Source organism: Solanum tuberosum, unplaced genomic scaffold, assembly GCF_000226075.1.
Source record: "Solanum tuberosum cultivar DM 1-3 516 R44 unplaced genomic scaffold, SolTub_3.0 scf00034, whole genome shotgun sequence".
Classification (NCBI taxonomy): domain Eukaryota; kingdom Viridiplantae; phylum Streptophyta; class Magnoliopsida; order Solanales; family Solanaceae; genus Solanum; species Solanum tuberosum.
The window spans coordinates 1,979,255-1,992,515 of NW_006238962.1; the positions used below are offsets into that span (position 1 = coordinate 1,979,255).

A 13,261-nucleotide genomic window follows, 5' to 3' on the forward strand; every position below is an offset into this window, starting at 1 on the left:
TTAGGATAATAATTTTTATTTGTATACCAAACACATAATAAAAAAAATCACTTGTTTACCTAAATATTTTCCTTCATACTAAATACATCCTAATTAATTAATTAATTATATTCCTACTTAGTTTCGAAAATAATAATAATAATAATTGAAATTCAGTTTTTTAGATTTTCGGTTTGTATTTTTAGATGGTGGATAAATTCTGCATTTAAGTTTTTTAACTTTTGGATTTCTAATTGTATATTGAATTTGGTACTTCAATTTTTGTAAGAAGAAGAAGCAACTCAAAATAAAAAAATAAAAAAATATTCAAATCAAACTTGCAAAATCGAATGCAATTTAAACCTATTTGGACCACCTTAGTTGGGTGTATAAGGTGTATTAATCTTTACCAAAAAAATTCAGCATTATTAATTAGTACTTTGTTTGGTTGCTAATTTAAATCTTGCATAAAATTTAAAACAATTTTTTTTCTACTTTTAGTTGGTGTTTGATATTTGTATGGATGCTCGATTAATCGAAATTTAATAATTACATGGAGCATTTCTAGGAGCAATGCTCCCAACGAGATATTTTTCTTCCTCAGGAATTCAAGTCGAAAATCTCTAATTAAGAGCAAAGAAATCACAACCATCTCATTACATCGGAAACGTATAAGTTCAACATAGCTTATACTTTAGTTTGGTTAGTAATATACTTTCTAGCACTAGTAATAAATTCATAGTTATACAAGAATTAATATTTAGTTAGTAGTATTGGAATAGGTAGGATTATTTTTTTTATTTTTTTTAAAAGAATTAAAATTTGTGATTCAAAATGTGCATGTTATGATATTTTTGTGACTATAAACATATATATTTAAAGATAATAGAAAAAGTTAAATTTAATTAAAATTGTTTCAATATTAAATATCATTCTTTTTAAATCAATTTTCTTAAAACTAAATAGAACTGTCGGTGACATATAGACATTGTGAAATTAACACAACAAAAAATAAATAAGAAAAAAAAGAGAGCAAAAGTTTCTTTATTAATAATAATTATTTTTTAATAGATAAGTGCTCATGCTGTCATGCACAAAATTAAGGGATATTGACACAACAAACCATGTGAAAAGAATAAGTCTAATATATAACGCGTTTATATATATATATATATATATATATATTCCTAATATTTGGAAGGAAGATATTATTTATAAATTATTAGTCATACCTAATACTTTATGATAATGTATTTTGAAGTTTAATTTTTCAATTTAAAACTTTAAGATATTGTGTTTTGAATTTAACTTTGAGTTAATAATTTCAAGATATTATGTTGCTAAGTTCAGATTTTCAGTTCAAAATTTCATAATGATTGGAGTATAATTATTTTTTCAATGCAAACTTCAAAATTTCATAATGATTGAAGTTTAATTATCATAAAGTTCAAGTTTTAGAAATATCGTGTCCTAACGTTCAATTTTTCCAATTCAAAATTCAGTGACACTATATCTTGAAGTTCAAACTATTAGTAGTAATAGTAGTAGTTTAATAACATTCATTTAGTAGTAAAAACACATCATTAAGATTAAAATGAAAAGACTGAATCAAATAATTTTCAAATTTAAAAAGTTATCATTCCTTTCGAACACGTAAAATTAACTTTTTCCAACACTTAAAAATTACTTTCAACAATTAAAAAGCATACAAAAAGCTAATATTTCACCTTATCTTTAAGTACAACATATATGCATAACAAACTTGTGGTTATAAAATGTTCAATAGATATCACAAAGATAATGAATTTGAGCATAATATAAATACATATATTTCAAGAAAAGAAAAAAAATCCAAGTACTGTACTTCATTTAAGGCTAAAATTTAAATGACTTCAAGCAATTTAGAGCTTGATTATGAGTTCTTACCATATCTTAAAGTTTACAAAAATGGCCATGTTGAGAGACTTTTGGGTATTGATGCAATTCCTCCAGGTATTGATTCTCATATTGGAGTTTCATCAAAAGATATTTCAAATATAGTCCCTAATTCTGAAGTTTATGTTCGTATGTATCTCCCAATTAATTGTAATAACCAAAAATTACCACTTGTTATTTATTTTCATGGTGGAGGATTTTGTATGTTCACTCCCTCTTCATCACTCTATCATAATTATCTTAATACCCTTGTGTCTGAATCGCGAGTTATCGCGATTTCAGTTCATTATAGAAGGCCCCCTGAACACCCTGTACATGTTGCATATGAAGATTCATGGCAAGTGCTACAATGGGTTTTCGCCCATTGTAATGGCGATGGTCCTGAGCCGTGGCTGAATGAACATGCGAATTTCGCACGTGTTTTCTTGTCTGGTGATAGCGCGGGCGCTAACATAGCGCATAATATGGCTATGAATGCTGGAAGTGTTGACCCGGAGCTTATGGTTGATATTCTTGGTGTTGCTTTAATCCACCCGTATTTTTGGGGGTCGGATCCAATCGGGTCGGAAGGTTTGTACCCTGATAAGAAGGCGGGTGTGGATCGAATGTGGTCGTTTGTGTGTCCGTCGAATCCAAATAATGATGACCCGAGGGTTAATCCGATTGCGAAAGGTGCACCAGGTTTAATGAGCCTGGGATGTCGTAGAGTCTTGATTTGTGTGGCGGAAAAAGATATTTTGAAGGATAGAGGGCGGGCCTATTATGAAGCGTTGGGCCGGAGCGGCTGGATGGGTATGGTTGAGATCCATGAAACACAAGGAGAGGACCATGTATTTCATTTGCATGATTTGGACTCTCAAGAGTCCAAAGATTTGATGAAGAATTTGGCCCATTTCTTCAATGTATTAGCCTTTTAATTATTATTTTTTTCTAATGGATTTATGAAGTATAACATGTCATTTATGTAATATCTCTAGTTAGTTTATGCTTGAACAACTTAAATTGTTTTAATTTTTAATTTTTGTATTATTTTAGCACAATCTTCTTTTACTAAATACATTAAATATGTTATTTTCTACCTAACAATTCAAACCTACAAAAAGAAGAAGTTATTGACATGTTTAAATAGTAGAGTATGACAAAATACACGTGACATAGTTTTTCTTCGATTGCTCTATTTTTGAAGCACCCCCTTATCTCAAAATAAAAATTAAAAAAAAGAGGTTATAACCTAAGATCTCATATTAATTATGCTAATGGTTCATATTTCATTCATTCTCATTTTAATCATCTTATATATTTGTAAAATTGATTCATTTTGTTAGAATCAAAGGGTCTTTCTATATAAAAAAAAAATAGTCATAAACAATTGTCGTTCTTTTAGACACCTAAAAACATGATTTAATAGTCGATATTGTGATGATTGATGAAAAACTGTCAGATATCACATTTGAATTTTATAGTAAACAAAAAAAACTTCTATTTATTCGAACATTGATAGATAATAATTACATATTTATAACTTACCTGGAAAATACTACTATAAATCATAATCTACTACTAACAATTTCTATTTTGTGATTTTCTTAATTGACAATATGAAATTATTTTTAACTCATTTTATTTACAAGCTGATATTTTCTTTGTTCCTTTTTTACTTGTCATGCTTTATTTTTATTTTGATCAATACTTAAAATGTATTTTATAAAAAAGATTTTAATTATAATATTTTTTATACCATTCTCAATTATGTAAATTTCGAAAATTAGCAAAATCAATATGAAATTGTTTTTAACTCATTTTATTTACAAGTTGATATTCTCTTTGTTCCTTTTTTACTTGTCATGTTTTATTTTTATTTTGATCAATACTTAAAATGCATTTTATAAAAAAAAATTTAATTATAATATTTTTTGTACCATTATCAAATATATAAATTTCGAAAATTACTCAAATTGATTTTGCTAAAACAAAAAGGGTGACAAATCAAAAGGGGGGTGAGTGACTACAAAACTTGAGAGGAGTTGTTAAGTTCATTGGGACTCTTGAAATTTTCAATCTGATCATCAAGCAAAGCAAAAACTTGCCATAAAATGCAGAAATTGAAACTGATACAATCACTCTATCGTTCTGTATGTCGCAGATCTTCAGCTTTCTCGGTTTCCGCCGCCGCAGCTGCCGCCGTCAACCACCACTCCCATCGGGACCTTCATTTTTCAGCTTCTCCTAGAACCCCTTTTCGTGGTACTACCATTTTCATCTGTTTTTCGTATATTTAGTTTGATTTTGCTTATATTCCCATGTTCTTGGACATACCCAATTTAAAAGATTGTATTTTTCAGCTTCTCCTAGAACCCCTTTTCGTGTTACTTGCATTTTCATATGTTTTTCATATATTTACTGTGATTTTGCTAATATTCCCATGTTTTTGGACATACCCAATTTGAAAGATCATATTTTTATTCTGCTCAAATTGGAAATGTCTTGTTAGTAGAGAAGTTGAATTTATAGTCTAAGTGGATTTTGAGGATTCATATAGTAGCTGATCAGACTTGTTTGAGATTGAGACATGTCCAAATGGATGTTGAGGATTCATATAGCTGATCATGACTAGTGGCATAACCAAAACTTGTTCTGATTGCAGCAGGCATATTCTTGCCTACTACGAGTGCTAATTGAGCTTATATAATAAAGAAGGTAGTTTTTACTAGTTTCTAAGGCAAATGAATTTCTGCAATAGTATTGTCCCACTGCGAAAACCACAAATGAATTTCGGAGCATGACATTGGCCCACTGCAAAAACATAGTCTTGGTAGTGAGCATGGTTTTGGTAAATGTTTCGTTTTACTCACCCTGTGATCAGTATGGGCATGTGTAAATGTACTAGTGCTGGCTCCTTGGTTGGATTATGGAGAACATTACTTAGATTGAGGGTTACTACAAACTATTTAGGATTTTAATTGAGTAGAAAGGTCCTCAATGATTACTTTTTCCTTCACAAGTTCTGTATCTGCAAATCATGAAGCAGCTTAATGATCACGTGTGGAGATAGATGGTACTGCTTTTGATTTTTGGGATCTTACTTCAATAATGCGAAACTAAATGGATTTTTCTACACTCTAGAATTGCGACATCCTTTGACAACTGCAATAGGAAGCACACGTTCGTTTAGTGAGGATGTGGCCCACATGCCTGACATAGAAGATCTGGAGATCAAACGAGCTTTTAAGGACTTGATGGCTGCAAGCTGGGATGAGCTCCCCAATGCAGTTGTTGGTGATGCAGAGAATGCATTGACAAAAAGTACTGATGACAAAGCTGGTCAGGAAGCCTTGATTAATGTTTTCCGTGCAGCAGAGGCAGTGGAGGAGTTCACAGGGATTCTCACATCTCTGAAAATGGAGATGGATGACGCGATTGGTTTAAGTGGTGAGGTAAGTGGAGTTTAAAACTAGGGACTTCATTCATATTTTCTCAAAGTTCTTGCTGTTCAATTATTTATATTGTTGCAGAATGTGAAGCCTATGTCAAAAGAATTCTCTGAAGCATTCCAAACAATACTTCAACGTTACAACACCTACTTGAGTGCTTTTGGGTTAGAAGAGGTATACTTGAAGAAGAAAGTGGAGATGGAACTAGGGACAAAGATGATACACTTGAAAATGAGATGCAGTGGCCTTGATTCTGAATGGGGAAAGGTACAATCTACATTTCAGCAAAGTTGGTTCCTCATATTTCAGTTTTTCTATGAATAGGTTATGATTTCATCACAAGCGATATCTGCAACCCGAATTACTTTTCTCTTGTATTAGGGCATTAAAGTGGCAGAGGGAGAGGAGAGGACACCCTGAGTAATTTAAGAAAGTCAAATAGTTCTTCTAAATTTGTGGTCAAGTAATCCTTTTCATTTTCCTTTTGGTTTGTTTCAAAAAATTGATTTTATTCAGTATGATTCATCCTCTGCGCCTTCAAATTATGTTCTGCGTACAAAGTTACTATCCAATAATTAGTTTAGAAACCTCTGCCAACATGAGATTATATTTTGATAGAGTGGGGTTCAGTTTCTTCTGGAAAATTAATTTCTTTATTGTTGTTGCGCTTAGTCTACTGACCATTCATTTTTCAAAACGTTCCAGATTTGTGTTGCATTTCACTGTTGTAACTAGTTCTGCAATTCCTGGACCCTGGCCAAAAACTTATTTTTACCAGATTATAACTTTTTTATGTAGAAAACATTAAGCATTTTGTTGTGATACAAAATTTACCATTCTAATGGAAATAAACTAATTGAAGGGGAGCCTTGGAGCAATGGTAAAGTTGTTTCCGTGTGACCAATAGGTCACGGGTTTGAGCTGTGGAAGTTCTCATTAATGCTTGCATTAGGGTAGGCTATCTACATTACACCCCTGGGGTGCTGTCCATCCCGGCACCTTGCATGAACGCGGAATGCTTTTTCCACCGGACTACCCTTTTTAAATGGAAATAAACTAATGTGGTTGTAATTTTTAATTTTTTACACTTTCTTGCAAGAGATGTTTCAAATACAAAATCATACTTCCTCGAGTACCACTAATGAGAATGTTTCTACAAAATACAATAGACGTTATGGGATCTCTTAAAGAAATTACTGTTAAGAGTCCCACATCAGTAGGCTTAGGAAATTTGGTCGCTTTATATGGTCTTGGACAATTCTCATCTTTTGAGCGTTTTTGGGATTGAGTTAGGCCCAATGTCCATTTTTTATTCATGGTATCAGCATCGGCCCTATCCCAATTCATTGTTTCACCCATATTAGGCCCCCATTTTATATTGCCAGCACTTCAGATGTTTAGTCCTGGTCATGCGTCTCATATCAGTGAGTTTTAGGAAGTCAGTCTGTTTATATGGTAATGAGCAATCCTCATCTCTTAAGCTAGCGTTTTGGTTTGAGTTATGTCCAATGTTCATTTCTTTATCAATTACTTTTTATCAGTATTTGTTTTCTCATAGTGATTTCTGGCTTTCTTACTCCAGGTTACAGTACTTGGGACTTCAGGACTGGCTGGTTCCTATGTTGAGCAAAGAGCATAAGCCTTCAATGATCGCTGAAAGTCAGAAGTTTTTTCGCCTTTAAGTCACTTACGTAACATTTTCCTGGAAAAAGAGAAGGAAGTTTTAGATAATACAGGATGATATCGATGTGATCCGTTAAATTGCACTCTTCTTTCGCAAGTTTTATAATGTGATAGCAGCAATATATAGTTGATACTAATTCTAATAACTTCTTCAAGGAGACCGTTTCCTGAGTATTCAGAATGAGAGTGTTTCATGTCAATTGATTCCGGTTTACTGATGAATTTGGTGCAGTGATTTAATTTTTCTTGATTGATTATTGGACATGGCACTGTGTGGTAGTAGTCAGTTCACTTTTATCTCTTTTGTGTTCAATTGAACAAACTGAAATACTGAATCTATGCACATCTTTGATTGACACTAGTGTGGATAATTATTCTAAAAGTATGCCGGTTGAGAAGTGTGAGACAAGAAAAGGGACTTTTTGAACATGTGAACTATATCAAGAAGCTGAGTTATGCAAAGATTGTAGCCATTATTGAAGAACATAGTTCATGCTTCATACATAACCATAAGATCAAGCATCCTTTCGCAAGGGAAAATGTAAAATTGCTTCGCAGAATAGAGGTAATTGATTTGAAATGCTAACTATCAGTGCATCTTAACCATTCTAGCACTCTTACGCCATGACCAAGAATCAGATGGTGATTTTGGCAAAGGTGGAAGTAACAAGGCTTTTCGGTATAGACCAAATGGCCATCCTTCACAGTCAGATAATTCTTGGATAACAGAATGCCTCCTGAGATCCTGGAAGTCAATACTTTCTAAGCTTGATGATCGAGAAAAGACCGTCTTAGCTGTGACAAATGCCTCAAAGCTTGTAACATTGGAGCAGGGAGAAAGACTACTAGCAACAGAGTAAAAATCTTCCCTTTCTTCTGTTTCTTGATCTTCCTCTTTTTGTCTTAGTCTTGCAGAGATGAAGAAATCTCCTGTTGTTGGAGAGAAAGCCCAGGTAAACTTGTCAGTTGTGATGGCTGTCTTTCTTCTGCATTTCAACTCCATGTATTGACTTATCACTGCTGATACAAATACCTGCTGATAAAACCGCGAAACAGTTTTCAGAAAAATATGAGAAAATCAGCAGTTAATAGCATTGAACTTGGAAGAATTACATGGCTTTAAGTGAGTACTTCATCATCGTAGTCACAAATCGGATCATCTTCTTCTGGACTTGAATTTGATCTTTTCCTGAAAGAATGGCAGTTTGCAAAAGCATCCTTGACAGTTGAGACAAGTAATTTGAATCTCTTAGAATGATTTGGTGACTCTTGATTAAGAGAAAAGCTCATGTTTTTAGAAGTGTTGCTGATATTTCTTGATGAGAGTTGCAGGTGAAAAGTTCCGCAAACCGAACTTGTTAGTCATCTATCTTCTGATTTCCCATTTGAAATTTCTGCTTGAAAGTGGCTTTCTATCTTGAAAATATGAGGGCTTTAATCTTTTTAAGGTGAAGACTTGAGCTAAAGGAACCTGTACGGTATTTTCTGAAGCTAAAGCAATGGACTTCTGAATTTCTTATTGCATACAAGTAAACTTGGTGTTTCTTAGTCATGAGCAAGATGCTAAATTTGTGGTGAATTTGCTTTCACTTCAGCCTAAAGTTAAGGGGGAAAAGAGGACAGTGTACCAAATAATGACCACTTGCAGTAGCAGGTCCATTCATATTTCTTGACTGAAAGATGGTCACGAGACTATAAAGTGACTTTGAGCAAAAATGTTGGTTTGGTTAAAAGTCAATATGGCCTTCTCCTTTCCTTTCCAGAATGCCCACTTTTGATAACTTTTCCCCTCAGGAAATGAAAAGAGTTGAAAAAAGGTAAACGGGTCCGTAACACGTGAAAATCTGAAGAGAGCTAAAAAGTGCTGTTTATACACGCAATTCCACATGCCCCATGCTACTTGGGTCAAAGCTTAAGATAGTGATGCTTTCAGCTATTCACATAGGATTCCACGTGCCTCGTGCTATTCGAGTCAGAGCGTATGATTAACTTTCGTCATCTAGGGTGCATCATTCAGATTGCTTGCCCTAGCAGCACGATGTTTGTATTGCTCTCCTACAATCCTGTCTTCACGGTTTAGACTATATGCATCCTATATCAAAATCAAGATATTGAACATGCATATAAATTGCATTTTAGTACTCAAATACAAGGTGCATTTGGATACAAACAAATGAAAAAATAGCCCTGTCATGTGGCCAACAAACCATTTTAGAATTAGTAACCAAGGAAAAAAAAGACTAAACAAATTTCGTACTTTCTGTTTTTTTTGTTGTCATTTCAATTTCCAACAATTTGAGCAAAAATATCATAGAGAATTGTGTCTCCAAAACAGTTACAATTACAAGTGAACATCTATGGGAAGCCTAGAATCACCATTGATCAGTAAGCGGACTTTAAGAGAGCAAGATCCACAGGGAAGCACAACAGATGTTGGCAACGATTTAGACGTTAGCAAAGATACCATTTCCCCGTCTCTTGATATTGAACAACCCGTGTCTGCCAACTCAAACGAATCGATGAAATAGTAGTCACCACATCTACAAGGATAAGAAAGCTCTATAATATCACCAGAATCTTGAACTGTAAGGTCATCTAAGCTGACATCTTCAGATATTGCTGCATCCTGTCTCAAAGTAAGCAATTCAGCGTCATAAAGTGCACGTGACCTGGGGTTGCCAATGGTTTCCCAGGCTCTCTGTATCTCCAAAAATTTGTTCTCTGTCAGACATTCAGAATTAGATGTTTCTGATGCATTTTGTTGCTTGTCTGGATGAAAACAAAGTATGGCTGAACGATAGGCTTTACGGACTTCTTCCAAATTTGCATCTTCCGTCACACCTAGGATCTCATAGTGGGTTTTATGAAACAAGTTGCTACTTGAAATCATGGCTCCCTATGTCGTGAAAAATCTTTACTGCAAATAAACACCAAGAAAAAATATGAAATTAGGAGTGGAATCTTGAATAAAGTTCAGTTCCTTTCTTTCTTTCTTCCATTTTTTTTCTGGACAAGTATCAAGAAGATGTGTGTACAAAAGACTTCTTAACAAAGTTCAAAAGAATATAACAAAAAGATAAGTCTATTCTTATGCAATTTGGGATCATTCTTGTAATTGAGGCTGCAGGACTTGAATCCTTCAATATGCCCTATCACTCGACTTGCTCCTTGCCACCCACCCCAGATCCCCTCTCCCCTCCAGTGATAAGAGGAAAGCCCTCTCTTTTTATTCGAAGATGTAATACAAATAATGACTCTCTTTGCCAGGCTGTCAGCAGGTTAGGAAACTCTAAGGGTCAAAGCTAAAAGATGCCAAAAAAAATTTCACTTTAGCTTCTAGCTCGCTAAGCTTAGTGTAGGAGGTGGCTTGCAAGACTTTCGATAGCTCCCCCCTCTGCATAAGGATAATAAAACAGGGTCAGCCGAGAGTGATGCCAGTAGGATGCTTAAGCGTCTGAGGGTTAACTAGCGGTATATGTTGTCTGCCTTGATCCTATACGCTGTGCATCCTGGGTCCTTAATGTTAGTAAATATAAGCCATTGCTAGAAAAGAAAGCCCATTTATCACAGAAAGAGACAAAACACTTAAGTTACCAAACCTGTTTCTCTAAGTTACAACAGAAATGACATTAGACAAATTCTAGTTAGCACATGCTGATCCTAAAGTGTTTCCCTTCACTTATGGTCTGCATGAAAAGACAACAATCATCAATGGAAAATGCACAGACGAAACACAAGCGAGGTACAGAAAAGTGAAACACTAAGCAACATAGACATTGCAAATCAGATTGGGAGAGGTTCATGGCTGACATCAGAATCAATTGCCTTTCAGATGGCCCTGCAAAAGTAAATGTTCTGCGTCTTCAGTGGCCATCTTAAAATACTAGACTTATTTGCCCGTAAGCTACAATTTCAGAATTTGAAGTAAAGGATCTAGAGAAGGACTCAACAATCATGGAAAAAAGATCCAGAAAGTTATCAACGGAGCCGTACAGTATATAGATCCCTCATCCTTTCAAATCTTGAATTCCTTAAGTTTAAGAATAAACTACGATGGACATAAATTGCTGTGATAACTCCTTTACCTCTTTTCATCATCCTAGAGAGTTAACTGGTCAATAATGCCTATCAGTGACAAAACTAATGGCACCTAGTTCGATCCTCTCAAGATGCAAAACTTAACATGTAAAAGTAGAGACTATCATTCCTTGTTTACACAAGATTATAGTCTCACATAAATCTTCTTCCTCCTACAACACTGCCTGCAGCCAATGTTGCGATCAGCCTCCCAATCAGTGAGTCACTTCTTTTGCCAGTAGAATTCCAAAATGGCCACCTCAATTTATGAACACATAGTCAATGGTGTATATCCCATTTTTTTTTTCACTTAGCAGTTAATCTTTTTCTGCTTATAATTTGCATCTGTCAGTGTCTGAACTTCAGTACGTGCAAGGACAAGAAATAAGAGTGACATATCTAGTATCACAACTGTAACCCAGAAACATTTTCACCCCACTATGTTATAACATTTAAGCTAAAACGGCTTCTTTCTATAACACCAAGGAGAAGAAAGAACATATTCCCACCAGGATAGAGTGTTTGATTTGCAAGCAGTCTGCTTGCAGAACAATGCTTATATTTAATTGCCACGGGAAATCACTCTAAGCACCTGAGAACACTTGCAGGGAAATAATCAGGTATCAACTGGAGAAAGGTCAGCAGAAGCTATGTGCTACAGACTTTACTGTTAACTTACGTTTTCTATCCTCAGTGTTCATAAAGTAATTGACCAACTTATGAAAAATATGATAAACAGGAAGACACATCACAAAAAAAGGAAGATAAGCAGGAAGACTCAATTAAGTCCCTACAAGCATGGGGTAGCTAACCCTGGCCTCCGTGACACTCACACAAGGGTAGGTCAGCTAGCTCTCTCATCTGAGTCTAGAACAAGAGGCACAGGTGGTAAGCACCCTCCACCTTCAACCTTAAGGTTGTGGGTTCGAGTCACCAAGGTAGCGGTAAAAAAAGCACGAACTGAACATAAATGTTGCAAACAATTCCACATAACAAGTAGTCATAAAAAGCTAAGCCAAGTAACACACTAGTCAAATAAGACGACATATATTACATGTACTTACATTATTTTCTTATTCTAAGCTTATATCGAGTAACAACGTCTTAAACTATCCATTCACTAGCTCCCACAAGTACTTAGGTCATAAAAGTCTTCTGTTAGCAATTTCATCAAACACGTAGAGGGCATGGATTTTACTAAAAATTTCTCCTTTAGCAAGTAAGCCTTAACTTACCATAAAACTTTAGCTCAAAATTACTTCTCCAAGTTCTCCAAGTATTCAACAACACATAATCTACAAATACCAATCTGGACTTCGTTATCACTATATTATGTATATACATACATATCCATACAATCCCAAAATAACCCATTTAGGCTAACAATTTGGTTCTACAACTCATACTCATAATAAATTCCACATTTCTCAACCAATTCATTGCCTAAAGCTTCTTCTTTACCAACTCAACAATGGTGAAAATCTCTTAATTGATTAGCTCAATCCCCAAATTAAAAAAAAGTGTTTGTAGCTTGAGAATTTACCCAATAATACCCATTTAATCATTACAATTGAGCAAACAAAAAAGGAACAAAAATCAAGAAATTACCTTGCTGAAGAAACTCTAGAATTTTTCTTCTTAAAAGATTGAATCTTTGAAATAATAGTAGAACAATATTCTGCAATTTTTGCCGCTTATTGTTTTTTTTCGTATAACTTGTGTTTGGTTTCCACATCGCGATACAATTTGGGCTTGTAATTCATGCCTAATATGCAGGCCCGCATCTAACTTTCGTGCCGTCTCGATTTCAAATCTCAAATTCTTTCGAAAAATTAATTTAGGATTTTAAATTGCGATTTTTATTTTAATTGATATAGAAGTTGACTCATAAGTTTACATTTTATATATACTAGATAATGTTGCCCGTGCTATGCACGGGCCCAATAATATAAATGGTATGTTTTGGGGCTAATAACCTAGTTTTTGAAGCGATTGTTTGTGTGGATAAAGGAATAAGTTTTTTTATCACAAACCTATACTTTCTTTGACGCTATTTAAGGCATAATAAGACTACCCACATACAACATTTTTGAAATATTTTATGTTGTCAATTATCATGATTTATAGTATTTTTACGCAATTTTTAAATATAAAAA

General features: G+C 34.2%; 4 protein-coding genes across 15 annotated transcripts; 2 read left to right on the forward strand and 2 right to left on the reverse strand.

The window, feature by feature from the left end:
* Positions 1 to 1,817: 1,817 nt before the first annotated feature.
* Positions 1,818 to 2,862, forward strand: LOC102602233 (probable carboxylesterase 2). Its single transcript, XM_006342551.2, has one exon. It carries the CDS (start codon positions 1,866 to 1,868, stop codon positions 2,829 to 2,831), a length of 966 nt encoding a protein of 321 aa, XP_006342613.1. The 5' UTR covers positions 1,818 to 1,865; the 3' UTR covers positions 2,832 to 2,862.
* Positions 2,863 to 3,869: 1,007 nt separating this feature from the next.
* LOC102602567 (succinate dehydrogenase subunit 5, mitochondrial-like) lies at positions 3,870 to 7,228 on the forward strand. Of its 5 annotated transcripts, none has more exons than XM_015306621.1 (5): positions 3,870 to 4,155; positions 5,038 to 5,348; positions 5,427 to 5,612; positions 5,727 to 5,808; positions 6,928 to 7,228. In XM_015306621.1, exons 1-4 carry the CDS (start codon positions 4,008 to 4,010, stop codon positions 5,763 to 5,765), a joined length of 684 nt encoding a protein of 227 aa, XP_015162107.1. In that variant the 5' UTR covers positions 3,870 to 4,007; the 3' UTR covers positions 5,766 to 5,808; positions 6,928 to 7,228. The 5 variants fall into 5 exon arrangements, with proteins under 5 accessions (XP_015162107.1, XP_006342615.1, XP_015162106.1 ...); XM_006342553.2 differs by having other exon boundaries at positions 3,892 to 4,158; XM_015306620.1 differs by having other exon boundaries at positions 3,892 to 4,158; positions 5,727 to 5,803.
* A 134-nt stretch (positions 7,229 to 7,362) lies between these two features.
* On the reverse strand, positions 7,363 to 8,850 carry LOC102603124 (uncharacterized). Of its 3 annotated transcripts, none has more exons than XR_001472874.1 (2): positions 8,142 to 8,850; positions 7,363 to 8,064 (listed from the first exon to the last, which is right to left on the reverse strand). XR_001472874.1 is itself a non-coding variant. In XM_006342555.2 (2 exons), the coding sequence occupies exons 1-2, from the start codon at positions 8,316 to 8,318 to the stop codon at positions 7,618 to 7,620; spliced, it is 603 nt and encodes a 200-aa protein (XP_006342617.1). In that variant the 5' UTR covers positions 8,319 to 8,850; the 3' UTR covers positions 7,363 to 7,617. The 3 variants fall into 3 exon arrangements, 2 of the variants coding, with proteins under 2 accessions (XP_006342617.1, XP_006342616.1); XM_006342555.2 differs by having other exon boundaries at positions 7,363 to 8,061; positions 8,160 to 8,850; XM_006342554.2 differs by having other exon boundaries at positions 8,160 to 8,850.
* Positions 8,851 to 9,202: 352 nt separating this feature from the next.
* On the reverse strand, positions 9,203 to 12,987 carry LOC102603682 (DPH4 homolog). 6 transcript variants are annotated; one of them, XM_015306625.1, is made up of 3 exons: positions 12,714 to 12,937; positions 10,628 to 10,714; positions 9,203 to 9,945 (listed from the first exon to the last, which is right to left on the reverse strand). In XM_015306625.1, exon 3 carries the CDS (start codon positions 9,916 to 9,918, stop codon positions 9,370 to 9,372), a length of 549 nt encoding a protein of 182 aa, XP_015162111.1. In that variant the 5' UTR covers positions 9,919 to 9,945; positions 10,628 to 10,714; positions 12,714 to 12,937; the 3' UTR covers positions 9,203 to 9,369. The 6 variants fall into 6 exon arrangements, with proteins under 6 accessions (XP_015162111.1, XP_015162110.1, XP_015162108.1 ...); XM_015306624.1 differs by having other exon boundaries at positions 10,628 to 10,866; XM_015306622.1 differs by having other exon boundaries at positions 10,628 to 11,697.
* Between the last annotated feature and the right edge of the window lie 274 nt (positions 12,988 to 13,261).